The sequence below is a fragment of the Chrysemys picta genome, chromosome 4 (genome assembly GCF_011386835.1).
Source record: "Chrysemys picta bellii isolate R12L10 chromosome 4, ASM1138683v2, whole genome shotgun sequence".
NCBI classification, from domain to species: domain Eukaryota; kingdom Metazoa; phylum Chordata; order Testudines; family Emydidae; genus Chrysemys; species Chrysemys picta.
The window spans coordinates 24,512,787-24,539,855 of record NC_088794.1 but is presented as its reverse complement, the minus strand read 5'-3'; the positions used below and the strand labels follow the sequence as shown (position 1 = coordinate 24,539,855).

At 51.3% G+C, this 27,069-nt stretch overlaps 2 protein-coding genes across 7 annotated transcripts in view; one reads left to right on the top strand and one right to left on the bottom strand.

The window, feature by feature from the left end:
• Positions 1-620: 620 nt before the first annotated feature.
• On the top strand, positions 621-5,933 carry RPL10A (ribosomal protein L10a). The gene is made up of 6 exons (XM_065591724.1): positions 621-779; positions 1,963-2,037; positions 2,251-2,331; positions 2,730-2,878; positions 3,667-3,839; positions 5,733-5,933. The coding sequence occupies exons 1-6, from the start codon at positions 685-687 to the stop codon at positions 5,901-5,903; spliced, it is 744 nt and encodes a 247-aa protein (XP_065447796.1). The 5' UTR covers positions 621-684; the 3' UTR covers positions 5,904-5,933.
• Positions 5,934-11,113: 5,180 nt separating this feature from the next.
• Positions 11,114-27,069, bottom strand: part of SCUBE3 (signal peptide, CUB domain and EGF like domain containing 3) — a 137,486-nt gene continuing 121,530 nt past the window's right edge. For 5 of the 6 annotated variants that reach the window (XM_065591723.1, XM_065591718.1, XM_065591720.1 and 2 more), the window contains 13 exons: positions 24,879-25,001; positions 22,645-22,761; positions 21,419-21,511; positions 21,197-21,313; positions 20,885-21,046; positions 19,726-19,929; positions 19,271-19,432; positions 18,164-18,331; positions 16,651-16,812; positions 16,059-16,256; positions 14,850-15,002; positions 13,016-13,095; positions 11,114-12,028 (listed from right to left, as the gene is read on the bottom strand). In XM_065591723.1, the coding sequence (XP_065447795.1) occupies positions 11,879-12,028; positions 13,016-13,095; positions 14,850-15,002; positions 16,059-16,256; positions 16,651-16,812; positions 18,164-18,331; positions 19,271-19,432; positions 19,726-19,929; positions 20,885-21,046; positions 21,197-21,313; positions 21,419-21,511; positions 22,645-22,761; positions 24,879-25,001 (1,889 nt within the window). In that variant the 3' untranslated portion in view covers positions 11,114-11,878. The remainder of the gene's footprint in view (positions 12,029-13,015; positions 13,096-14,849; positions 15,003-16,058; positions 16,257-16,650; positions 16,813-18,163; positions 18,332-19,270; positions 19,433-19,725; positions 19,930-20,884; positions 21,047-21,196; positions 21,314-21,418; positions 21,512-22,644; positions 22,762-24,878; positions 25,002-27,069) is intronic. The other variant, XM_065591722.1, reaches the window with a different exon arrangement.

Genomic DNA, 27,069 nt, shown 5'->3' with positions numbered 1-27,069 from the left:
CATGAGATGCCATTGAGATACTGATTACAGCCCGTCCCCCACTGGGACATGGTAGGACTGAGTTCTTTTCATATTCACACTTATGTTACCAATGTAACAAGGAAAGAATCTTGCCCCAGGCACAAACTGGTGTTAAGCAGCTAGCATGGGAGACTTCCCAGAGCGCCTAACCCACTAGACGATGGTGCAAAAGCATCTGCACCCAGCCCGCTCCAGAGTTCAACTGAGACTCTACAAGCTCAGAACAGACTACGGGTTGAATCTCTCCACCACCAAGCCAATCCCCTGGCTGTAAACTGGAGCTCATTCCCATCTGCTCAGTAATCAGGCACTGGCACCTAGGAAAGATGCAGATAGGGTGACCAGATGTCCCGATTTTATAGGGACAGTCCCGATTTTTGGGTCTTTTTCTTATATAGGCTCCTATTACCCCCCACCCCCATCCCGATTTTTCACACTTGCTGTCTGGTCACCCTAGATGCAGAGAAGTGTGCAATAAATAGTCAAGCTATGGTTTGCATTTAAAGGAAATAAAGGGCGCTCTGGAGATGCACAGCCCTCTCTGCTCACAAGTGGATCCTGCTCCCACAACACCTAGCTCCGCCCTGATGCTGGGCTGTCCCCACCCCTACAGCCGGCCTCTCTCAAGATGGCGCCCAGACCGCTCCCACGTCTCGGGAGACCATGCGCTATTTATACCGCGATCTGAGCGCCTCCGCCCCTCTCTGCCCGGCGCACCCGCGGTTGCTGGAGTCGGCGAGGGCCGGTCTCAAGATGAGGTGCGTGTCTGGGGGGCCAATCCGGTGCCATCTGCCCCCAGCTGACCCCGGCGGCGGGCCCGGCTCCCGCATTAGGCAGAGCGGGGGCCCGGCGCAGCCCTCCTGGGGGAATTAGTTCCGCTCGGGGCGGGTGGGCCCGGAGGGTCTCTGCTCCCTCCTCGGCCGGCGGCAAGGCTCCTCCGCGCTGCGGGTGGCGGGGGGTCAGGGAGGCGATGTGGGGGGCGGGAACAGGCCTGGGCCCCTCCCTGTGGGGCCCCTTGGCCAGGCGGGCTGGGCCGAGACACGGGGGGGGTAGCGCCACTGGGTACCGTCTGCACCCGCCTGGCCCGCGCTCAGCTGGTCCCGCCAGGCTTGGGGCGGCTTGGGGCAGGTGGATCCCGGGTAGGTCCCCCGGGGCAGAGAGCCGCCGCGTCCCTGCACTGAGCCAGCCGGCCATGAGCAGGGCTGGGCTGGTCGGATCAAGCGGGGCCGGCTGTTGTAGAGTGAGAGAACACAGCGGGGTGTCCCGTTGTCCAGTCCCAGCTCCTGGCAGTCCGAGGTTTAGGGACACGTGGAGCATGGGCTTGAGTCCCTGATCATCTGGGCTAATAGCTGTTGATGGACTTGCTCTCCATGAACGTAGCTAATTCTTTGGGGAACCTAGCTATATTTTATAAACTCTTTATACTCTTGCTCCTAGAATGGGCCCCTCCATGGTGGGGCTAAGGCTCACTAAGGAATAAACCTTCACTGTGGCTGTTTTTCTGGCTTCAGTGCCTCTGGGGCTGTGGAATGAAATGGGCTCAAAAGAGAAATTGTTACTGTATTTAAAAATGGAGTCACCCTGCTGTGAGTGCCTGAGAGTGAAGCTGAAAGAACAATGGATCTAACTTACAATTCACCATTGTTGCTGTTCAGTTATTTTTGCACTTTTCTGGGCCTGCACAGTGAACCTGGGCATGTCAGTTTCATTTTTATCAGTGCTGCGCTGGCCCCAGACTGTTGTATTTGAGTTCACTTCATTACAGGGGAATGGTTCGTTTCATTCCCCCAGAATGCTGTGGGCTCAACAGCTCCCCTGGTTGGCGGGATTAAAGGTGGTTTTAGATGCTGATGTACCTGCAGTTGCAACCTGTCCAGAGGGATTCATTCAGTTGATCCTTTCAAGTGCCTGACCTGCTCTTTGTGCCTTTCACATCTACAGCAGCAAAGTTTCCCGCGACACCTTGTACGAAGCAGTGAAGGAGGTCCTGCAAGGGACTCAGGTGAAACCACGCAAGTAAGAACTCTGCTCTGCTGTGGGTAGCGCCCTTCCCAAATGCCAACTCCATAACTGGAAATCTCTGGTGAAGGGGGCGGAGGGGAGGGTTTGTGGCAGTGTCTCTAAACTCTTCTAGATGTTACTACAGCTTTTCCCGTGTTTGTTGCTATTCAACTTGTTTTACTGGGTTCTTAAATTCTGACCTGGCCTGTTTCTTTATCTGTTTATCAGGTTTACGGAAACTGTGGAGTTGCAGATCAGTCTGAAAAACTATGATCCGCAGAAGGACAAGCGTTTCTCTGGCACAGTCAGGTTCGGCATTTTCTGATCCCACCCAGCCTTCAGCCTGCACCCCCCTCCCTCCAGGCACTTTGAATGTACATGGGGTGAGCAGCACATTGACTGCTTGATACAGTGGCAGGAGGGTGCAGTGCTGAATTGCCCGGGTAGTTCAGACCCCCCCAGATCTCTACATGGGTGTGGCTGGACGGACCCCTACCCTGGGTCTTAAAACATGAGGGGAGGTGTGGTGAGGCTTCTGTGCTGATCCCACTGACTAATTGGAGAAGCCAGATTAGAGGCTGGTGGATGAAGAATCGCAGGTGACTGTGGTAAGGTTTCTCTGCTGTGGCTCTGTGTGCTCCCCTTAAGGTGTGTGGTGGTGGCAGTGCATAGTGACAGTATGTGGTGTCATCTTCCCTTCCTGACAGGCTCAAGTCCACCCCACGCCCTAAATTCTCAGTTTGCGTGCTGGGGGACCAGCAACACTGTGATGAGGCCAAAGCAGTTGATATCCCTCACATGGACATCGAGGCTCTGAAGAAACTCAACAAGAACAAGAAGCTAGTGAAAAAGCTGGGTGAGTAGAATTCTGAAGGGCTAGAGCTGCCAGTATACCTGTAACACATCTCTGCGGGGGAAGGGTGTGTCAACTCTGGGAGTTCCCCCAGCAGCCAGACTCCTGCTCTCTGCCTTGTTAGGAAGAAGTTGGCTACTAGATCTGAAGTATGGTTGTTGGCTTGAGCATCTACTCATACTGTCTGGTCTTATCTTTTCTGGTATAACTGCATCTACACTAGGTCATTTTCTATCAAATCATAAAATCACATTCCTAACAGATATACTGGCAAAAGCCCTAGTGTAGGCTTGGCCTACCTTGTGACTTAGTTCTAGAGTCTCTGAAGAGTCTGTAAATACACAAGTCTTTGGTGTGAACGCTTTAATTCAGGGGTCAGCAACCTTTCAGAAGTGGTGTGCCGAGTCTTCATTTATTCACTCTAATTTAAGGTTTCGCGTGCCAGTAATAAATTTTAACGTTTTTAGAAGGTCTCTTTCTATAAGTCTATAATAGATAAATAAACTATTGTTGTATGTTAGGGTTTTTAAAATGTTTAAGAAGCTTCATTTAAAATTAAATTAAAATACAGAGGCCCCTGGACGGGTGGCCAGGACCCAGGCAGTGTGAGTGCCACTGAAAATCAGCTCGCGTGCCACGTTCGGCATGCATGCCATAGGTTGCCTACCCCTGCTTTAATTAGTTGCTCTTAGAGAAACTTGCAAACTGCTGCTAGTTGAGGAGGAAATCAAGCCCAGGATTAAAATGAGGAAAAAACGGCAATCTCACGCATTACATTTTTTTCCCCATAGCTAAGAAGTATGATGCCTTCCTGGCTTCAGAGTCACTGATCAAACAGATTCCTCGTATCCTGGGTCCAGGTCTGAACAAAGCTGGCAAGTTCCCCTCCCTCCTCACCCACAATGAGAACATGGTGGCCAAGATTGACGAGGTCAAGTCTACTATCAAATTTCAAATGAAGAAGGTAAAAAAAAAAAGTAAACGCCAACCTCAGAAGTCAGTTATGTGGCCTGTGGGGGGTGGGATTTAATGAAGCAACTAGCTGCCTGCCATGGTATGTGGATTTCTACTCTCAGGGCTGAACTGCAGGTATCCTTCAGCTTCTTTCTTAAGATAAAGCCAGTGATCAATATCTGGTCAGTCCCCTTCTGTGCATTTAGGGAACACAACTAGAGCATTCAGCTGCTGACCTGAGGGGAGAATGTAACTTGTCAGTAGTTCTTTTTTTTTTTTTTTAAGAGAAACTGGAGGAGAACCTGATATTGCAGAATGCTGGGGACCCTAAATGCTCACTGAAGTGGGTGGGAGTTGAGGGCGTTTGGCATCTTGCAGGAAGCGATGCGCATCCTGTGTGATAAGCTCCTGACACTGCGGGCATGTGGTTCGGTTTCAGCTAACCAGGAATTAGAACAGGCTTGTACCGTATAGGTCCGTGCTTGGTAGTAGTGTACACTTCGGGCATGAGGCCGTGTAAGGGAATTTCACAGCAGCTACAGTGCAGAATTTTGACTTTCTAGATTCTTGTCCTGTCTTGATTTTGAAGAAAGGTCACTATAGGGAGCAGAATCATATTTTAAATCAAAGCAGCCCTAATTCAAATGCCTATTCATCATCTGTTGGGCACTATGGTGGTGTAAACCTGACTCATTAGTTCAGTTAACAAGTCTGTTTCGAAGGCTTAAGTACACATTTAAGTACTCTGCTAAATCAGCTCCAACCCATCTGAGAGAACTGTTCCTGATCGACCTTAACAGGGCACCTGCTTTAAAACAGTTTGAAAGGAAACTAAGTCATGTTTTTTATAAGCCCTTTTTTCTTCAGTCTGTAGTCTGGCTATACGCTTCAGCCCAGCAAATTTGGCATCAAGGACTTGGTCTGGATGCATGTTCTTTATTCGGTCACTAGAAAGACTTGGTGGTTGGGCAAAAAGCAAGTCAGCTCTGTATTTTACAATATGAAAAATTAAGCCGTTTGTATAGGTGGTTGAGCTAATCTGTACAGCCTGGGTTAATGCTGGGCAGTATTTGTGGAGGCAAGGGTGTATGAGACAATATACTAATAAATCAGGCTTGTGATTAGGTGTTAGACTTGGGTTCTGTTCCTTGGTGTGCCATTGGTTCTGTATACCTTAGATTAGCCTCATTTTATAGATAGGGAATGTGTAGAGCACTTTGAGCAGAAGATGAAACACACCTATGTACATTGTCAGATTTTCAACAAAGTTTGCAGTGAGACGTTAAGTATGCACGTTAATATGCGTGGAAGCCAGTTGTCAAACTTAACATGCGCTCTTAAGCCTTCTAGCTACTGATAGGCAAACTGGAAGAATAGGTTTTGAGCTGTGAAACATCATTATTCAGCTCTAGAATGTCTGAATTTACAGATCTTGTATTTACTGGGTCTGTCGCTTTTTAAAATGCTTGGAAATCAGGGCTTTGGAGCGGAGCAGCTCTGGAGCAGCTCTGGAGCAGTGGAGCTGCAGGATTTTGCCTGGAGCTGAAGCAGAGCCAGAGCACAGCTCCAAAGCCCTGCTTGGAATGTATACAGCAGCGTTTACAGGCCACAGAAAAACGGGATAATTTTAAATCACATTTATCCCTTTAAAAAAAAAAGTTATGTTGTGACTTAAACCCAGCCCGAGAGAAGTCAATGTTAATTGCCTGCAAAAAGTCTGTGGTGGCTGTAGGTTTCAGCTAGTGCAGGGTGGTCTGTAACGTGACGATAGTTAGACTTTAATCCTGCTGGCTAAGTTTTGGTCCTGCTGTCCTTGTTTAATACATGTTCCTTTCCAGTCAAGGCAGTTCCCTGCAAAGTCTACACCATTAGAGTCTAGTGACATTGCTTCCTATGTCCCCAGGTGCTCTGTCTGGCAGTGGCTGTTGGCCATGTGAAAATGACGGAGGATGAGCTAGTCTACAACATTCACCTGGCCATCAATTTCCTGGTGTCCTTGCTGAAGAAGAACTGGCAGAACGTGCGTGCATTGTACATCAAAAGCACCATGGGCAAGCCACAGCGCCTCTACTAAACTGGCAATAATAAATGGTTCGAGTACCCAGTTGCTGTCTGTTTTATCTGCTGAGTTGGGTGGGATATTGGATTAGTTTGTCTTTTACTGAGAGACCCACAAACAAGGGAGAATTAGCTTATTTTCTCTAAAACTGATGGGGGGCGGGTACAGGTAACATTAAACTATTTAAACCATTTTTTAAATGGTCACTAGATTTCAAACAGCCCTTCAATGGATATCTAGGTCTATCCACAGAATAGCTGCATGTGATGCATGGTGGGGGAAGCTTTTAAATCTAAGCATATTCAGTGCACAAGTGCAATTAAAACCCTCCCCTTTCGGGGAAAAAAATTCAAATGAAGAGGAAGCAGGCTCTGCCTGTACCCAGACTCCCTAATCAGTACCTTCCTTTCTGAGCGTCTGGCCTGTTTTTTCAGTAGTCAGTTCTGCCCTGCTGCTGGGCTTGGTAGTTCCAGCTTTTTCACCCAGCTCTCCTTCAGCAACAGCCTCCTGTTCCTGAAATGAACTCTAACCCCAGAACTGAGCTGGGCCTGATTTATTTAGCCCCAGATTCCTCCCAGCAGCCTCTGCAAGTATTAATGTTTAATTAGTCAGCTGGACCACCCTCTTGTTCGAACATCCTGGGCATGGTCACTATTTACAGCTGCTGTTTGGAGGACTGCCTTTTTTTCTACTTTGATGGTCACAGTGGGTCATGGCTAATACTAGGGCTTTGAGGGGGGGGGGGATCAGCAATGGGAAATGAGTGATAGGAAATGTAGGATGAGAAGAGGGTGAGGGGAGCTAGGCACGTTAAGCAGCAGCAGGAGGGGGTAGTGCAGTGTTAGGATTAAGAATTGGAGTGGAGGAGGTTGGAGCACCAACCTGAGCTGCCCCATGCACATACCAATCACCAACACTTCCTGGGCAACAGAGAACTCCCAGCTAATATAGAAGCAGAGATGAACAAAAACAGCCTTGAAGAATCCTGTGCTAGCAGTGGGGATGGGACTAGATTTCAATGGGGCTCCTCATGGGGGTAAAGTTACTTTAGGTGTGTTTGCAGTATTGGTGCTGTAGTCTGACAAAGTCAATGGGATTTAGGTGCCTTTGAAACTTCTCCAATCTGAGTCCCACTGTTAGAAATCTTCAAAATAAGTAGCAGAACCAATTTCTAAAAGATCAACACAACACCAAGAAATTCAATTTAATAATTAAAAAGACAATACAAAATGCAAACATTTCTTTTTACAAAGTTCAGATACAATTTTTTTAATCAAGTGCAAATAACTTTATGAACTACATCTTTTTTCATCACTTAATCATCATTTGGTGGGAGATGCTAAATCGTGGCCCACTGCAAAAGACAGATATAAATATTCCAACTTTTTTTGCCTTTTTTAAAACCAACCCTTTGTTTACTATGTTGAAACATTCAGTACATCAGAAAGTGGGTGATGGAGTTTTCAGCCTTTCAAACATTTTCTTGCCTTGGGGCAGGGCCAGATGCAGCACAAGGAACTGAAGCAGGGTTTGATGGTGTACAGAACATCTGGTAAAATCTTCCTCATAGTCTCCAAAAGGATTTTCTGAAGGAAACACCAGTCAGGGGCATGTTCTAGGAATCAGGCCTCCAAAACTATGTTTGTCCATCCTAACAGCTGGCTGCATAATACAGTCAAGATTTCCCACTGCAGTAAATGTATTTAAGTGACTAGTTAACATCACACGCTGTAGATTATGGAGGAAGTAATTATTTACCTGTGGTAGTAAGTCACAACTAGATGGTCTGAACCTGCAATCCCTTCAAGGGAGTAGTACCATGCTTACTAGTGTATAGCTTGTTAGTGAACAGACCAAATGAAGCCATTAAGGGCTGGTTACCAAAGCACATATTACAGTTTTTACAGGATGAGGCCTGTAGGCCTCAACAGGACTGCTGTCAAAGGACTGTTTGTGGCACTAAGGCTGCAAGATCAGGCCCTCAGATTATGCAAACAAAAATTTATTAAAAGGCCAAGAATTTCCAATGAGGGCTCAACTTCTATCACCTTAAGCCCTGATTTTCAGAGGGAGGGTGCACAGCCCTGTGTGAAAATTGGGACACTTTTAAGGCATCCCAGGAATCACCCAAGATCACAGTCCAAAATGTGTTTGGGGTCAGACTGCTGCAGTCTCATTTTGAAATGTAAGAGGCTCCATGGTTTTAAATAGCCCTAGAAACACTTCTATGTACATCAGGTTTGGGGATTTATTTTTTTAAACCATACCTGAAATTTGGCCTTTAGACTTCATCATGTCCCTTTAACCACCTACATACTCTAGGCAGTGCTGCATGCATTCTGAACCCCCAAAATAGATCTTGTGCCTTTTCCACTGGGGAGTCTGCTGCAGATACCAGTGCTGTGGCAGGCATCTCAGTCCGCAGGTGTCCAACTTATCAGAGGACTTGGGGCAAATACACAGATGGCATGAAAAAGTCCAACCCCTCATGAGAGATGCAGTCAGGATGAAGGGGATAGAATTGAGCATCACTCAGCTGAGTGGTGGGATTATACAATACAGCGAATGAACTCCTGGGGGCAGCAGCAGAACAAAGCTGTATAGCCAAACATTGGGGGGGGGGGGGGGAGAGAAAATATGGGATATCAGCTATCATCTGCTCAAGAGAGAACCCAGCACCCTGTCCCTTCTATCTGCTAACAGCCATGAGAGTGTGTTGGGTAATAACTAATCAGCTGATGGTGGTGCCTCCAATGGGCTATGTGTTTTCCGGATGTTCAAGAAGGAACTGTCCCTGCCCCGAGTTGCTCACAGTCAAAGGACACAAGGAGACAGAGACTGTGGGAAGTGAAGAACAACAAATAGGAAACCTGTATACAAGTCAACTGGATTCACCACATGGCAGAAGTGGGTCTTTAAAGAGAGACTTAAATGTGGACAGGATGTGGTCACTGAGATTGCACCGGGCATAGGGGGCTGCCCCGAAGAAGGCACAAAGGTGACTGTGCTAGAGGCTGACAACCGGGCGGGAATAGTGGTGGAGTGGAGGTTGGGGGGCGACATGAAGCCAGACAAGGGAGGATAAGAAGGAAAAGGCAGAGTTAGGTACCACCACGGACAAAGGTGACGTGATTGCGGATGGAGATCCAGCAAAGTGGTGCGATCTGCATGGAAGAGTTAAGTGGCTGCATGTTGCACGGTGGTGCGCATGGACACGGGAGGCCAGAGGAAGAGTCTAATAAGGGCCTGACGGAGATCTGGCTGCGGAGATGGCAGGTAAAGAACAGCTCTTAGGTTCACAAGGAAGGAGTGGCAGGATTTGGAAATGGCCTGGGTGCCTGGGGCAAGGGAGAGTGAGGAGCCAGATAGCATCTCAAGGTTGAAAGAAGGAGAAGTGCTAATGGGAGAGAAGTTTTGGCTACATTCAGTTTTAGCTGATGAGACATCAGATGAGATGTGGGGCTATGGCAGAGATGGAGATTGGCAAGACATCAATAGACAGGTGATACTTGCAGCCATTAAAGCCCAATCGCGATCAAAGGGAGCAGCAGGAGCTCAGCTGGCCTAAGGTGTCTCACGTTGGGCTCCCAAATGGAGGCTCCCAAGGTCAGTGGCCACTTTTGAAAACGCTGGCTTAAATATTAGTATTTTTCATGGAGGCAACTGCTGGAGTTGGCCCCTGGAAGCTCTGTGATTGCACATGGAAGGGGAGCTGGCCACAAGCCAACCTCCCTAGTGAGATGTGGCCTGCACTGTGACTAAGTTTGAGAACCCCCTGCAGGAGGCAGCGGATTTTCAAAAGCACCTAAGGGATTTAGAAGCACATTTCATTGGACGCCAATGGCACTTGTGCATCTCCCCCAAAGACACGATGACTTTTCAAGGCTGAATTAACTAAGGGTCTTTTGGAGCTTTGGCCATTAGGTTCCCCAAGCGGTTTAATATAACAATGTCCCAGCAAAATGGACAGTCATGGGAACATGCACTGAGTTTCTCTGCACCTCATTCGTCGATTCCTAATTCATACAGAACTCCCACAAAAGTCAATGGGAATTTTGCCTCCAGGATCAGGCTCAATATCCTGCCCTGCTTCTTCCAACTCTTCGGGAAATGGAAACAGATTAGCTGGTTTCTTCATGAAAATATAAACAAGCACTTGTATAAAGCAGACTACAGCTAAAGCTGGTGAGATCAGCCCCAGGGGCTGCTTACAAACCAAACTGAAGTTCACTGAGACACAGGAGATGAGTGTGAAGGGAAGCCTGGCTGGAGCCGCATTCTTCCCCTCATGCTGTTTTTATGATGATGTAACTCCATTAACTTCAGTGGCGTTACTCCTGATTTACACTGTGGTGAACGAGAGGAGAATCAGGCTGTTCATGCCTGAGACCTACTGACAACAAGATAAGTCTCCATATTACTGCAGCTAACGGAGAGAATCTGTTAGCCCGAATGACAGACGTTTGAGAGTCTTTAGCATTCCGGGTTCTAGAAATTCATGCTGCAGAGCAAAGGAGTGTAACCGGCAACCAAGCGTAAACTGGTAACTCTGCATCCAATAGCGGAGACCTAGCACAAAGTGACCACACTGGAGACACTTGTGGATGGGAAAAGATCTTGTGCTTTCCAGTCATCAGGGAAAGATTCAACTGATTTAAGGGGGAGGACGGAATAAAAGTGTCAATGATAAAAGGAACATCAAGTGGATTTGCCTTATTAGGGACCAATATCAGAAGAAAAGATTCCAAAGTCTGAAAACGTCATCACGTTTGGGTCACTGTTAATTGAAGCCTTGGTTTGTTTTTGTTTGTTACAAACACACATTCTCATTTCTCAGGCAGGTATAAATATTGTAGTTTCTAGTAGAAAAAACTTCCCTCTAAATAATATAAAGAAGACTCAAATGATTGCACTTAATACATATGAAAAAGGTAGAAAGGACGATATCCTAGTGCACAAACATTTACTCCTGCTCTTCACATCGCTTGCTTTTCTGTCGACGAGTTACTCTTTGGCAGAGCTTGTAAGAGAGTCTGGTCTCTTGGCACAAGTGTCCATGGGGGAAAAAAATGAATCCATCTGAAAGGCTTCTCGTTCATTACCTTTTTTCTCCCATTCATCCATTGTTCTACAAGAACGCGGCTTGGCCATGCTGTCTTCAAGTGCAGAGAGACCAACCCAGCTCCCTGGAGAGATGCAGGTCTCCCTTCCGCCCACTGGAACTGCCATTTGCTGTGATGCTTTTCAGCGTTGTCTTTTTTTTTTTTTTTTTAAGTATTCTTTTTTAACAAAAAAGTATATTTTTTTCCCGATCCCCCCTGCAAAGCTGTGTTGATATATATATATTTTTAAACCACAACACTGCGATAAATAAGGCATTACCTTCCACATTCAGGGCTTCCTTTGCGCTCAGTTCTTTGAGAAACAGCCCCTTCTGGCTGCAGCAACTTTCCTTTGCTTTGGCAGCTGGAGAAAGCCCCACAGCAGGAACAAAAATACCAAACTATATCCCAGGAGTGCAGGCTCTGTAGGTGTGTTTATGGCGCCTAGGAACGGAGACAGATTTGTACGCAGATGTGTAGTAATCAAGGGCTATCCAACGGGCCACAAAGGCAACCAGAGTGGCTCCACTTAAGTTGCATAAAACAGAGCAGGTCGCAGCTGCCTCGGCATGTAGAGGCCACTTGGGCTGAGAAGGAGCATCCCCATCTGGGACTGGTAATCGTTATGGGCTGCACCTCCGTAGTAAAACAGAGCATGGGATGCCTTGAGATTACAAACCGCCCGTGCTGGAGACAAAGTCAGCGCTGAGATGAGTTTGAAGAAAGCCAAGGAGAAATTGTTTAGAGTCGTCTGCATAGTGAGAGATGGGGATTCTGTTTGTTTAAAAAGCTGTTTAGGAAAAAAAACCCAAAAACCATCAAATAAGAGCAAAAGAAAGTTTCCTTGGCTGGAGGGCGGCCCACGGGGCGGGTGGAAATGCCTGGGGGCTATTTGTAAGGCCTGAGGAAGCTGGAGACTTTGGAGCGGAGGAGTTTGATGAAAGAGCGCGGTAACATCTCCTTGTGTTTCTCTGTGTACTTGAAGTAGTTCTGTGGATGAGCCAGCACGTCGAAGAAAGCCTTCATCAGCTTCTTGTCCTTCAAGGGAAACAAAGCAAAGTCACATCACCTCCAGGTAAAAGCTAGTTCTCACAATTAAAGCACAATGGATGTGGTCTGACTGATGGTCGGTCTAAAAGATCATACTTTGTGTTCTTATTGCATGGATCCAACGAGCTCAAATGCTTTAATTTACAGATGGGGAAACTGAGGAACAAAGCATCTAAACGCCTTGCCACAAGGGCACAGAGGGTATCAGTGGCAGGGTTGAGAATGGAACCCAGATCTCCTGACTCAGAGTCCCTTGCTATAGTTCAGGGGTAGGCAACCTATGGCACGTGTGCCAAAGGCGGCACACGAGCTGATTTTCCGTGGCACTCACACTGCCCGGGTCCTCGCCACCGGTCCGGGGGGCTCTGCATTTTAATTTAATTTTAAATGAAGCTTTTTAAACATTTTAAAAACCTTATTTACTTTACATACAACAATAGTTTAGTTATATAGTATAGACTTACAGAAAGAGTTAGTCTAAAAACGTTAAACTGTATTACTGGCACGCAAAACCTTCAATGAGAGTGAATAAATGAAGACTCGGCACAACACTTCTGCAAGGTTGCCGACCCCTGCGGTAGCTACTAGACAAGGCTGCCTCAGTCAATTTTAACTAGACACGAAGAATGCAAGTAAGCAGCTCCACAGTAAAACAAGCAACAGAGACACTCCAAGGAGTGTATGCGGGAGAACTAGACAGAGTGATGGGCACGCGATGAGCTACAGGACTATGAGGGTAAGCCATTGTATTTCAGTAGGTGAATTCTAATCCTGGGCTCCTTATTGTGGCTCCAGGACACACCTGTGAATACTGGGAGTGCGTTAAGGACGTCAGGACGGGGCAGCACTAGGAGGAGTACCCATTGTACAGATAGGTAACACAAGGGAGAAGTGACTCGCCTGGAAAGTTAGTGGTAGAGCTGGGAACAGAACCCAGGAGTCCCGATTCCCAGTCCCGCTCACAGATGGTCTCACCTTTAATATTTCCTGATGGTTTTCAGAGGCATACAGCCTACCATCCCGGACAATATCCTCCACCAACTGTTCATAATCCTCTGCAATGCCAAGCGAGAAAGGCAGTCAGGGGGAAAGCAGGTGGCATGAGCGCTCAGCTAATTCAGCGACAGGATGCTATTGTAAGGGTGGAATTCTGGGCTCCAGAAAGTAGCTAAACTGTACTCCGCCATGAGCCGGAAAGCTTCACTCCACAACTTATTGTCTGTCTCCCACATACCTGGATCCCCAAAATCTGGGGTGGTTCCCCCCCACCCATGCAGAACACAGATGTTGCCAATCACTGTACTCAGGTGTTTCAAGAAACTAATAGATCAGGCAAGACACTTTACCATTGGGTTAGTTTAGAATGCCCCAGACAGGTGTATGGCAGTGTTGAGGAAACTCTGAGGCCAGGGAAGCTTTACGAGGCAGGACATTAGGTCATGAGTTCAGCCTGAGGCCCAGGGACTAGCTGCAGAACTGAGCACAGGGCAGATGCAGGAGGGTGGAGCGCAGGTGGGGCCAAGGTGAGGCAGTTAATCATCCAGGAAGGTACAAAACCATCTGGGAGAGAAGAGGGAAAGCCCACCCGGATTGGGAGAGAAGGGGCAGATTTACTTGGCACTTTACACATATTTATGGTATTAATGATCATCTACTCACTAGTCACTTCTTAAGTTTCGTTTCTAACCTCTTAGTTCCTTTCACTGTGTCTCGACAAGTACTGTACACTGGCAGCAAACTTCCTGACGTGTGTACCGTATTCCCTTCTAAGCTGGGTTGGTAGCCCTGCCTATTAAGATTGCCTGAGACTTCCCATTGTAAGACCCTGTTTTCAATTGCTGATAACTTTGCCATGCTAAGCGTCTGGACTGAAATTTCCCATGCCAGGTGTCTGTCTCAGGCTGAATTGTTTCGGAAAAATGTTTAGCCCAAAGAGTTCAGCCACCGCGTGTAAGAACAAAATAGGGAAAATATATTGTTTTGCCCATTTAAAAAAAATCTGGCAACCTTCTCTTTGCAAAGCTCTAGTGCCCTGGTGCTTTGGAGCAGGGACTTGAAATTCGGCAGGAGGGTGGCACTGTCCCCTTTCGTCATCCCAAATTTGGCCAAATTACACCTGGCAGCTTGCACATGCTTCGTACAGACTTCTTTGTTTTTAGCAGCTAAATTTCCCAAAGATCCCGGGCACACTGAGCATGCTCCTGCCTAGGGCCGAGCAGGACTTGCCCTGCAATGCTGCTCTGGGCTACTGCAGAGTCTGCTGAGTCCGGGGCCGGGCACCTGAACGGAGAGCAGGGAGACTGGTCGCTTCTGAGCTTTCAATGACCCCCTGCTGGGCCCAGGTACTTGTGGAAAAAATAGTAGATGATCATGTAAAGAAAGACTATCAAATATCCGGGGGTAGCCGTGTTAGTCTGTATCCACAAAAACAACGCGGAGTCTGGTGGCACCTTAAAGACTAACAGATTTATTTGGGCAATCTGTTAGTCTTTAAGGTGCCACCGGACTCCTCATTGTTTTTAAAGACTGCATCGTAATGCATAGGCACAAGGGGCTGCGTTAAGGTTGCACACACAAGCTTAATTCTGGCATTTCCTAACTTGTGAGTGCTTGACTTTGCCACCTTAACATTGGCCTTTTGTGTGTGTAATATCATCTATGGAATTCCAATCTCTTTACAATGCTCAGTTTGAGATTTCCAAGACCACCAGGCGTCTGAGTCCTGCAGGCCGAGCATGTACACTGCAGTCCTACCCCTGCTCTTGCTATGCCCTCACATGCGCCATCTGTCCTGCGCGCCCCCACTTACCGTCGTAGGTGACGTAGGGGATCTGGAAGCCCCTGGCGCTGTTGGCCTCGCTGGTTTTGAAGTTGATCCACAGCTTGCGGGACCTGGCGGTGAAGGCTATGGGCCTCTCGTACGTCTGGCACGTCTCATAGGTTGTGATGGAGGAGGGGGAGGCTGCGGAGGGGGACACCACAGGACCAGGTGTTGCCTGGAATCATTCAGCCACACAAACACCCAGGTCCAGACATCTTTTTGTTTGTTTCAATATTGCGGGCGGGGCTCTCCTTGCCAAAGGGCCGTGTTATGAGAACACAGGAGCTGACTGTAGGGCTCCGGTTCTACTCCTTACTCCAGGGGCCACCTTCCTCCTCCACCATTCAGTAGGGGTACCAAGGCACCTGAGTGCAACATTTTCAGAGGTGGGCACAGATTGTGGATGGCCAGCATTGGTCACCCAGGGGCCCGATGTTCAGAGGTGCTGAGCACCACGGAGTTCAATTAATTCTATGGCCACCTTTGCAAACATGGAGCCGGGGCCCCTTCGCCCGACGGGACTGAGTGATGAGATTCTGATGTGGCGTCAGCATTGGGTGATGCAGCACAACAGCGTCATATGGAAACTCTGCGCCTGGGGACTAGGTTGGCAAAGCCCCAGGAACTGCTTCCAGGCCTCATAGCACCCCAGGGACTGTTCCCACAGGGCACAAGATGGCGTCACTATAACCAGGGCAACACTTGGGAAGACATCTAGATGGAGACGAATCTGCAGCGGGGCAGAGTGGTCTCATCTCCTTGCCTGGGGCCAGGTGCCATGAGTGATGCACCACCAGGAGCCTTTACTGATGGGCATGCACCCAGCTCTGCAGGGAAGACAGCCCCAGGTAGTGAGGTATGTGGGGTGGATCCACTCCCCGCAAACCCCATTCCCCGTAGTAGTTACCCACGCACAGCCCAAGGATGCAGACTTCCCCATTAGGCTGAGTGCATCAAACTTGGCCTACTTGGGACCAAGCCAGGGGCGAAGGCAGCTCTTTAGAGATGCATCGAGTTCACCTGCAGCGCTGTCACCCTCTCCTCCACACATGCCTGCTCCATCACGTGCTGGGCTCCGCCGCTCCCAGAGGTGTCCGCAGACCAGACAGCCTGGGAGGTGGGGAAGGGGGGCTCTCATGGGATTACCCAGCACCCCCATTGCCCAGCATGGCCACACCACAGCAATCGGTTACCTACAGTTTTTCCGCATGACCAAGACATCCCCGCACTCGTCCTCGGATGGTAGGAAGATCTCCGGGACCACAATGAGGATCTTGCGTTTTGGGGGGGGGTTGATGTTCCAGGTGCACTCGATGTTGGCGGGATAGTTGCCGGGGTAGTTGGGAGACTCGATGTAGCCAGTGTATTCACCCAGCTCCCCTCCGCACTGGCGGTCTGCAAGGCAACAAGGACCAGTGGTCACTGGGAGAATACGCTTCTCTGACATGGGGGCACTAGGCAATGATCAGCGGGCAGAAGAATTGGATCAGGCTATCCTGGATGTTCCAATCCTCTATGCACCGGGCTATCTGTGCCTACAGACGCACCTATGGTCACATCTATTAATGTGTGCATGTGACTGCGTGCATGGTTAGATGCAGCTGTCTGTGCACGTGATTGGGGGTGCATAAAGGGAAACAGCAAGAGGAGGTGGCCTTCTGCCAGGGCCAGGACTCAGACAGGGCCCTCTGGCTGGACATCATGCTAACAGGAAAACACAGCGACTGGCAGAGATTGTGTTGCACATGCGACATATCGACACAGCACCCGGACTGCCTGAAGTGCGTACTTTTACACTGGGACACGGACGTGGAGCCGTCGAAATCCGTGGTGGTGTTGCCGGGACAGGTAATGCAGTAATTCTGGCGGAAGTCTGGCTGGTAGGTGCCCACGGCACAGCGAATGCAGCGGTGGACGCTGGTATTGTAGTAATGACCCGGGGAGCACTGAACTATGGCGAGAGGGGAGAGGAAAACATACAGTCAGTGATCAGGCAAGGAGGCATCAGCTCACTGAGTCATTCCCAGCTGTCTTGGAGCCACAGCTCTCCTAGCTCCGCCAATCAGACATTTTATTAAGCAGACATGAGTGATCAGAGCAACCGGCTCCTGGTTCCCATTCCCAGCTCTGCTACTCCTTGGGGAGAGGCGAGTATTCTCCCTGCTTTACAGCTGGGGAAACATGGCCACAGAGAAGTTAGGTGACCTGCCCAGGATCAAGCAGCACGTCAGTGGCAGAGCTGGGAGTAGAACTCAGGAGTTCCGATTCCCAGCTCCTACTCACACTCCCTGGAAGCTATGTGCAAAGAGACTTTTTTTTTTTTTTTTAAGTGACACAGGTATTCCCATGTGAACTTTGGGGAAAGCACATTCAAGGCTCCTTTAAGGTGTTAATTTAGGCTGCTGTGACCTTCCTGCTGTTTAGAATGGTTATTCTCTCTCTCTCTCCCCCTCCCCCCTCGGGGCAGCGACATGGATTTTGCATTAACTTCAACGATCCCCACACTTTGCAGCCCTTTAATAAGAGGAGAAATTGCATCCACATCATCATGCACCGCTAACTGCAAAACTCGGCAGACCAGATTTCCTTGTAATAAAGCTTAGCCTAAAAATAAGCATCCAATTATTGCATTGTTATTATTAACCCTAATAAACACCAAGACCCCTCATAGCTTCGTAACAGCAACACTGCGGAGTCCGAGTCCATTACTGGACAGTGCTGGAGTGCTCCTTTTGTAAGAGTATTTCTGGGGTACTAAATGCATCTGTGCAGCGTTAGAACAGCCCTGCGAACATGCCACCAATTCTTGTTCGCTTTGGCAGCATTATTTAAAGGGTGGGCAGGTGGATTTTGTGCCTGGGCTGGTGGATTCGTACAGCCATCGTGCAAGGTGGCTCAATGAGCACGTAGCTTCTCAAGGAGATTGCAGTCTAACAGGAGAGCGGGGCAAATGGGACAGGGCGGGTGAGCGGATACCGCTGGGAAGGTGGGGGTGTAGATCGAAGCCAAGAGTCTTGGTGAAGGATGTGCAGGGCAAAAGGGAGCAGCGACGCAAGGGTGGGATTGGCCCCCCACTAGGCACTTGGCAAAATGAAAGCTTCCCGCCTCGCTGCCCACGTCACTGTTGTGACGGGGCCTGGGGAGCTGAAGAAGCAGAGGTGGGTTTGGGGATGTAACGATAATGAAGCAGGCTCAGTCCTGGGAACTCAATCCCCCAACCCCGCCTGGAGCTGCCCCGCCGCTCTGATTTCCCCTGGCTGTTCCCCTCCCAGATGCCGGCGGAGCTGCTGGCTTGGATGTACCTTTGGTATCGCAGTCCTGGAAGGAGAAGGCTCCCTCGTGTTTGGTGGTCAGCCCCCCACCGCAAGGGAAGCACAGAGCTCGCCCAGCTTCGGGCTGGTAGGCGCCCCGGGGACACGGCTGGCAGGGTATGAAGCCGTCCACTGAGCGATGGCCGGGGGGACACTGACCTAAGGCCCATTCGGAAATCAAAGAGAGATGTGGGTCAGTCGTGCAATAATGCAGCCTCCTCGTACCCTGAGCTCCACTGCATGTCACTGGTGCTGAACCCCAGACAGGGGGAGCCACAGGCAGCTCTGGCGCCTCCTCAGATCCGTGGGGTAGCCCCACTGGTTGCAGGCACTTTGCAGCAGCCTGGAAATTACCACCTTGTTGCCGTGTGACCCCCTGGTGACAGCTGCAGGTGGCTCAGAACCATTCAGCCAGATCTTTATTATTTACTGCAGCAGTCCCAAGGAGCCCCAGGCATGGGTCTGGCCCCCGTTGTGCTAGGCGCTGTACAAACAGGACAATGAGATGGTTTCTGTCCCCTTCTCTCCTGAACTTTGGGGGCTCTGATAAAATGGAGTGGATCCGATTCCCTCATGGTTCTGCTCTTACAACCTCCCACCCCCTTTGGCTCATGACTGGGATGCATCCAAGTTTACCCTGCAGGAAGAACAGCCAAAAGCGGCAGCCCCCGGCAGTCATGCCGCCACACCTGCATCCTAACTGGGTGCTTGTGCTTCCCCCTTGTGTTTCTCACCCATCCTGTTCTGAATGGAGAGTCAAGGGACAGCTCCAAGGGCCTGTCTGTGGCCAGGCAATGCAAGGAGCGCTGGTGTGGAACCCCTGGAGCTGTTTCATGCCTGACGCCCGGGCCTTGAACAAGCCGGGGATGAGGTCTACAATGGTTTCTCTGCAGCGCAGAATGGAAGCCGCACGCTGCACTGGTTCTGCCGGTGCTCCTAACCCCATCCCACAATGCCGAGCCCACCCAAAGGCCCTTGCCGGGCCCTATGGGAAAGGTAGTCAAGAACGCCAGAACGCCGCAGCTGTAAGGTGCCTCTTGGTTCCTCGGCCAGCCTCTCTGAGGTCGCAAACAGCAACCGATCGACCCTGCACCATACCTGCACAGGTGGTTATGTTTGTTGCTCCGGCCGGGCCATACGCATCGCTTCCAGGGCAAAGGTCACAAGAGAGCTGGCCTTCTTTCTCCTGGTAGGTCCCTGGGGGGCAAGGGACACACTGCTCCATCTGACCGTGGTAATACATTCCCTGCAGGCAGCTAACTAAGAGAGAGGCAGAGCCGTTAGGGACACAAGTAGTGAGAACCCCCACCAAGCTATCCCCTAATATGCCTTATTCTGGCTGCAGATGAGAGGCCCTCGGGGTCCCCAGCTCCTAATCTTGACAAGTCAGTGCCTCTAAAGGGAGAACACATGGTAACTTCACCTATTGCCCGTCAGCACGTAGAGCACTGGTGCTGGCAGCGCTGGTGCTTGGGAGTTGTAGTTCAGCACTAGGGGCCTACAGCTTAATGTGCAACTGGCCCCAGGTCCCTAGCCCCCGGTTGTTCCCTTACCACACTTGGATCCTAGCCTTTGCTGCCCCGGCCCGCAGCTCTCCTGCCTCTCCGGGGACATGCTCAGCTTCCGCGCCACCTCGTAATCCATGCCCGCGAAGCGGATCAGGAATCGCTCCTGGTTTATGGACTTCTTCAGGGCCTTGATTGCAGACTTCAGCTTCTTCTCCACCCTCTGCCGCAGGCAGTTAATATTGCAGCTGGCTAGAGGTCAGAGATGGGGGAGGGGGTAGACTATCAGGGTGAGCAAAGGAAAAGCAGATGACCTCCTAGACTGCTCCTCCCCATCCCTGCAGGGACTAATGGTGTGATTCCCCACCAATCTTCTATCAGGTGTGAGTGGGGTGGCAGGGACCGGGGCAGGGGGGAACTCAAGCAGCAAAGGGGTATCTTCAGCTGGATTAGAGGGTTCTTCCTGACTACTCATCCCATCTCCCCACACCCGAGCCTGGGCTGCTGCCCACCTCTGCATTTCCACACGCTGTGGGTGATTATACATCACTGCCTATTCTACCCACCTCCTCTTTTAGTGCCCAGCACCGCACCTGGGATGGCTCTGGATGTAACTGTTAAAGTGGCACTGTGGACAGCAGGAGGCTCTGTGCAACATTATCACTGGCCAGAGAACTAGAACCAGAGCAAGGAGTGGCAAGGCAAATTTTCCCCACCCTTCCACATCAGCCTGCTTCATCTACGTCTTGCGGAAGCCCCTTCTAGAGGTGCAGAAGGGGTTCAGTTTCCATGGTCTTTCTCAGTCCTTGGCCTCTGGCCAGACCGCCGGTGAGGGGGCCAGTCAGTGCAAGCCGGGACGGTGGTTTTCATGACATGGACGCCTGCCCAGAAGGAGCTGATCTAAGAACTGCCAAGCTCATTTCACACAGGCCATGGAACATACTGCCTAGCAAGGTATGAAGGTAATTAACAGCACAAGGCAGATGTTATTGGAGAGTTCAGCCCAGTGCACACTGGGAAAGCCAGGGCTCCTACTGCTACGTGGGCTCACCTTAGTTCCAGTGCATTCTGGGATAGACAGGCCTCTCTCCTCAGGCCCAATGCACTCTGGGAAAAACAGTCCTCCCAGTCCCATATCCCCAAACTTGGGATTGTCTCAGGCCCAGTGCACTCTGGGAAAGCTGGTCCTCTCAACCCTGTCCCTCACCTGTGACCTCTTCCGGTTTGATTTCTGCCTCAAACTCCAGGGTGATGCGTGTCACCTCCTTGTTGGGGGAGTTGCGGGCCCGCCGGCCTTTGCCCTTCTTTGATGAGTCGCACTTGAGGTTCACGAAGGTCACCTGGCAATCCGAGCAGGGGGCCGCCCCGCCTGGAAGAGTGGGGGATAGAGAGTCAGGATCCTCCCCACAGTTCCCTTGGGAAACCCAAGCCCAGGTGGTCAATAGGGCCACTTCCCTCCACACAGCCGTAGAGAAACTTACACGGCTGTTTTGGGGGTGGGGTGGGGTGTAGGCCTCACCTGGCGCCGCGTGCTTCCCCGACTCATCCAGTTTCCCCTTCACGCGCGGGTGCAGGTGGCACTTGGCGTCCTTGATCTTGAAGGAAGCCTTTTGTTTGATTGGAGCAGCGACAGTCTCTAAAAGAAAAGGCAGGTGCTAAACACCAGAGGCACCAGCAGAGCCTCCCGCCATGGCAGCTGGGGGCAGGGGAGGCTTAGACCGGCGCAGGAGAGCGACCTTACCCACGCAGTGATGGCTGCTGTTGCCAGGCCTCTGCTGGGCCCCCTGGCGCAGGATGGGCGTCCCACAGCTCACCGTGTAGCTGCTGTCGGACTCTGCGAAGAGGGAGAAAGGAGGGATTCAGACAGAGCCTGGGGCTCACTCCCGGCTGGCTTCCGAAGTGCAGCTCCGCTGCATCGCCCAGGGAGGTCAGTGGGGGCTCAGCACCCTCGGAAATCAGGCCCTAAGCAGCTCACGTGTGTTGATCTGACCCCAACCTTTGACGCTCTAGAGACTGGTTCATTGCTAGCACAACCTGAGGGTCAGTTCAGGCAAAGCCAGGGCCCTGCTCAGCCGTTCAGCTGCAAAGCCTGAGATCCTGTGTACAGCCTCCTCCCCACTCCCACCCCACGGTATCCCCGCCAGGCCAGCTCCGGTGAAGGGAGTCCAGTCCCGCAAAGGGAGAGGCAGGTAGGGGCAATGGGGACAGCGTCCAGAGCTAGGGGTCCGAGAGGAAACAGGGGGTATAATGGATGGGGGCCCCGTTAGAAGGAGAAAGGGGACTGCTAAGTGTCCCAGCTGTGGCTCTGATGTATGAAGATGATCCCAAGGGCAGATCTAGTCATTATCTCAGTGGTCCCCAAACTTTTCAGGGTTGCCCCGCCCTTATCTCTGTCCACGCCCCCTTCCCACCCAGCTGGGAACAGACCTGTGGCTCTGTGGGGAGGGCTGAGGACACGGGTAAGGGGGCCAAGACTGGGGCCACAGCTGGGGGTGGGGCCAGGAGTGGAGCGGAGGCCCAGCCGGGGGCTGATGCTGGCAGCCAGGGCCCTGGGTGTGGGGCCAGGAGTGGGGCCCTGGGTGTGGGACCAGGAGTGGAGCCCCAGGCGCGGGGCCAGGAGCAGAGCTGTGTGGTGCTCTCTCCCTGGCCCCGGTGGGGGCTGGCCCAGGCCCCAGCCATGGTCCCCTGAAAGGTCCTCTTCACCCCCTGAGGGGGGTGCACCCTACAGTGTGGTGACTTCAGCATTATCCAGGCCTAAATCTAGCCTGTGCAGAGACATCCTGCTTCCCTAAGCCCCCTCTGTGCTTTCAACTACATATGGTGTTCTGGGGGGCACCGTTAAGCATCCACCTAAGTAACGGGCAGGGAGAGATCCATATTTGTAAAGCCCTTTGGGACGGAAGGCGTTGGAGAAGGCCAGTGCCCCGGGTAGGTTTCAGGGGAGATGTGGCGGCCACGGGTTGGTACCTGGCAGGAAGCGGGCCTTGGAGATGCAGGTGAGGGAGCAACTGTCCTTCTTGCCGTTCTTGTTGCAGGTGAGCATGGCCCGGTGAGAGATGGGGCCCGTCAGGCATTTCACCAGCTCTGAAGGACAACAAGCACTGAGTGGTGACAACAAGCAAGGGGCAACTCGGGGCCGACCAGCCAAGCAGGCGCTGCTCTGGGCACTGGGGGTGGGGAGTTATAATTGGGCCTACAAATTTAGCGTAATTGTGGGCGCAACTGAAAAAAAGTGAGTGAAACTTCATTCACGATAATCTATCGGCATCAATAGTGATTGAGAAAGTTGCAACGGGGAAACTGAGAGACTGAATTAGTAGAAACAAAAAGACCTCCTGATATCGCTCAAGGACGGTGTTATGATCGTCCCTGGTAAACCGAGCACCGTGAGACTGAAACATCAAGGAATCAAAATTGGTGGGTCGGAAATTAGGCCTAATTGGTGGGCAAAACAGTAAGGGGATGGGCTACTCAGCCCATCACTCCTTCTGGGATCCTTACAGAAAGAGACTTTGGGAGACAAATTGGCAACTGGAGTGAGCTTCACCATCATGGCTGCCACCCCCACCATCTCCTGGGTCCCTGGGCCTTCATCATTCTGATCCTGAGAGCTGTCCTGACTACACCAGGCCAGAGAGAGAGGGAGTCACATGACATCACCACCTCCACTGGCTAAATCCTGACCACCACCTGGGATGTGAGACTTTTTCTCTCCCCCCCGGGTGTGTTCTTCTCCTTCCCCACTGTCTTTCTTCAGTTTCCTCTCTCTCTGGGCAGGTCTTCACTAGGGGGGGATGTCGATTTAAGATACGCAAATTCAGCTACGCAAATAGCGTAGCTGAATTCGACGTATCGCAGCCGACTTACCCCGCTGTGAGGACGGCGGCAAAATCGACCTCCGCGGCTCCCCGTCGACGGCGCTTACTCCCACCTCCACTGGTGGAGTAAGAGCGTCGATTCGGGGATCGATTGTCGCGTCCCGACAAGACGCGATAATTCGATCCCCGAGAGATCGATTTCTACCCGCCGATTCAGGCGGATAGTGTAGACCTAGCTCTCTCTCTCTCTCCTTTTTCCTTCTGGCTAAGAAGAGTCTGGCTTAGCTGGCCAAGACTGCCTATTTTGCAACACTGCTGGAAGCCTGTGACCAGAAAGAGGCAGCTCAAAGCCCATTTATTCTATCCAAATTAATACAACAGTGGGACTCTAACCTTGCTCCCAACTCCACTCCTGCCACAGCATCCATCCTCCTCCCTCAGCCACCTGCTTCTGCCGAGGGCCATCCTGGCAAGACAAGGGTGCGTGTGGTGTTCTGGGTTCTCCCGCACAGCTTTACACTCACACGCTCAACCTGGGGCCATGAGTCAGCAGATCATCTTGAGGAGTGAGAGGCACTTGCTGGGGTTTCACTCACTCCTTCATTCGGAGGAGGCTTTGCTCAGTCTATCCCGTCCCTTCTCTTGGCTGGTAATGGAAGGGACTCAACTGGGCACCACAGTGTTGCTGCGGGCTGTTAAAAAACAGCTGCTGTGTCCCTCTCCAGAGGTCACTGCATGTCCGGGGCAGGTAAAGAGATTTTTATAGGTATATCTATCAGCAAAGTGCTTTGGGATCCCTTGGGGAGAAGAGCACTATGTAAAGAACAAACAGAATTTGACTCAGGTCAGAAATAGCCAGGGGAAGTTTGGCAGGTGAAGGACTACACTTTCTGATGCGCACTTTTCTAGGTGAGGTGCCAGAATTTCCTCTACCGCTTCCCAAACTCTCTCTTCGAGTCCAGCAGCCCAAGAGAGACGGGTTTGGGGGAGGAAGGGGGCATTTAGATCAGGAGACCACCGCATGAAAACCAGCTCCACAGGCAGCATGATCTGGCCCCCTGTGCTAGCAGTCTCAGCAGAGGGGCGAAAGGCAGACTGGGGCATGGAGCCTGAACCCGGCACGATACTTGGACCAAGAGAGGACGCTATATGCCGGGGTGCGTGGTCAACATGCACCCAGTGGCCAAATCCAACCCATAAGCAGCACCCTTTCTGCTGCACCGTCTCCCTATACAAAGCACCTTCACAGCAAAATCCACCTGGATCAAATCTATCCACCACGTCCTGGCAAGGACCGAATAGAAAAATGCAGATCTCTGTTCAGGCTTTGCCGGCTGACCTAAGCTCACCCACTAGATGGCAGCATGGGTTTTCTCTACCCACCTATGCAGTCCTTTTTGTTCCAGTGCAGTTTGCAGCTGGCCGGACAGGTACACTCGTAGCTGCCAGGGGTGTTTACGCAGCCGAATTTACAGCCTCCTCGGTTGATGCTGCATTCATCGATGTCTGCAGGGAGCAAAGCGAGACGATTACTGAGAACTGGAATTGCCATGCTGCATAAAGCAAGCTCTGTTAGAGGTTACGGCAGGCTGAGCGGGGGCAGGGCTCCTGGATTCTATTTCTAGCTCTTGGAGTGTTCCAGCAGTTACAGCTGGTGGGGCAGAGGTTGGCAGCCAGGACTCCTGGGTTCTAATCCTGGCTCTGCCACTGACTCACTGCACAGTCCTGACCAAATCACTTAAGGCCCCATTTTCAAAGCAGCCTGTAATTCTGGGTGTCCAACCTGAGATGCCTCGGGCCGGCTCCCACAGCTCCGATTAGTGCCAGTGGGGAAGGCCACGTGAAACAAGAGGAGAATTTAGTCCAACATGTGCAGGGACGTGAGTCCCCTCTTCACAGCACCCTGCTGCATATCAGCTGTGACTCAGGACAGCACTGCCCCAGGCACTCTCCGTAGGGAGAAAGTAAGGGCACACACTTCCGGACAGCAGCTAGCCCCGACTCCCAGGGCACGATGACCATTAATCAGTACCCTGGGGAGGGACACTCTGGAGAAAAGCTTGGAGGACGGCAGAAAATGAAGCTGCCCCAGGGTAACAAACAGGACAAGACCCGGCACGTATCCAGCAGCACTGCCTGTGAGGGTCTCAAAGCCCCGTGTGAGCAGGAACCCATTATGTCTCCCAACCCCACTCTACAGAGGGGCAAAGGGACTTTTTCCAAAGTCTCATGATAAGTCAGGGCAGAGCCAGGGAGAGAACCCAGGTGTCCTGGCACCCAGGCAACTGCTTTAACCACTAGCCCGAAACCTCTTCTCAGAGCCTCCCCCTGGAGCCAGGGTCAGAGGAAAAAAACTGCCAGCGGCTTCTCTGGTAGGATGTAGGAGAAGTTCCCTGCTCAAACTCCTCATGACCCTAAGTCTCCTCAGCTCCCTGAAGCTTCTTCTCATCTTTGTCCCCTTGCTGACAGCCAGGCCGGGCACGAGCACAGCCCCATAATCATCCTCATCCCCACCCCAAGAGCTCCCTGCAACCAGCAATTTCAGCGGCTATTTCCATTCATCAGGAGCCATCCTCTGATCACTCCTCCCACAAGCCAACAGAGCGCCCACTGGCTGGGGAAAGCAACTAGAGCAATGGGTCTCCATACAGAGCTGAGCAATCCCCCCACCTCGCTGGGACTCCAACTATGGTCTTGGAGGTCTATGAGCAGAGCCAGACCCAGTTCCTCCCAGCTGGGCAAGAGGGAAAGCGAAGGGGAAGGGGAGTGCAGGGCTGGGCAGAGATCCAAGGTGAGCTGAGAGGATGGTGAGTGACCAGGAGCAACCTCAGGGGTGAATAGCCCATGATGATGGGTGCTATGGAGCAAGCTAAGACTGAACAGCTAGATGAGAGAGGCAGACCGGAGATGGGGATAAGGGACTCTCCCTGCTCCCACCCCACTATCTTGGGGTCAAGGTCAGTGAGAGGATTACTGTCCTGGCCGAAGGCACTGCCAATGTGAACCTGGTTTTGACCCAATCCCACCATGTCAATTGCTTCACAAGCTCCGCAGTGGATGGCAGGGGAGCTGCTCTGCCTTCCCTTCTTCACAGCTCTTTCGATCACCCAAATGGGCCGATCTTATTAGGGCTCACGTCACCCACCACTGAAATGCATCCGTCTCTGGGGTGGAAAGCGACAGCTGTGTTACAATGCACAGCAACGCTGCATCTCAAGAAGTGAAGACAAATACTGTATCTGACCGACCCCCAGGAAGGTGGGAAGGAATTTCTCAACTGAATTTGGTCAGGATGCGGGGGCTAATGCGCCGACTCCTGACACAAGTGCTATCGGTGGAGGGGTCTGTCATGAGCCAAAGGATCGGGGCCTTGGTTTTATTTCTTATCCCAAGTCATGGCAGCTCCTCCGTGACAGCAGCCTTTGCACCAACTTTGCTGGAGTGCTGAATTCAGGACTGACTCAGAATCACCAGCACCACCCTTGTCCCAGGCTGTGTTCTTGGTGGTTTTTCTCACTAACGAGTGGCTGCTTTCTCCACCAGCTGGAATTTCTGTGTGGCTCCACCTTTACTC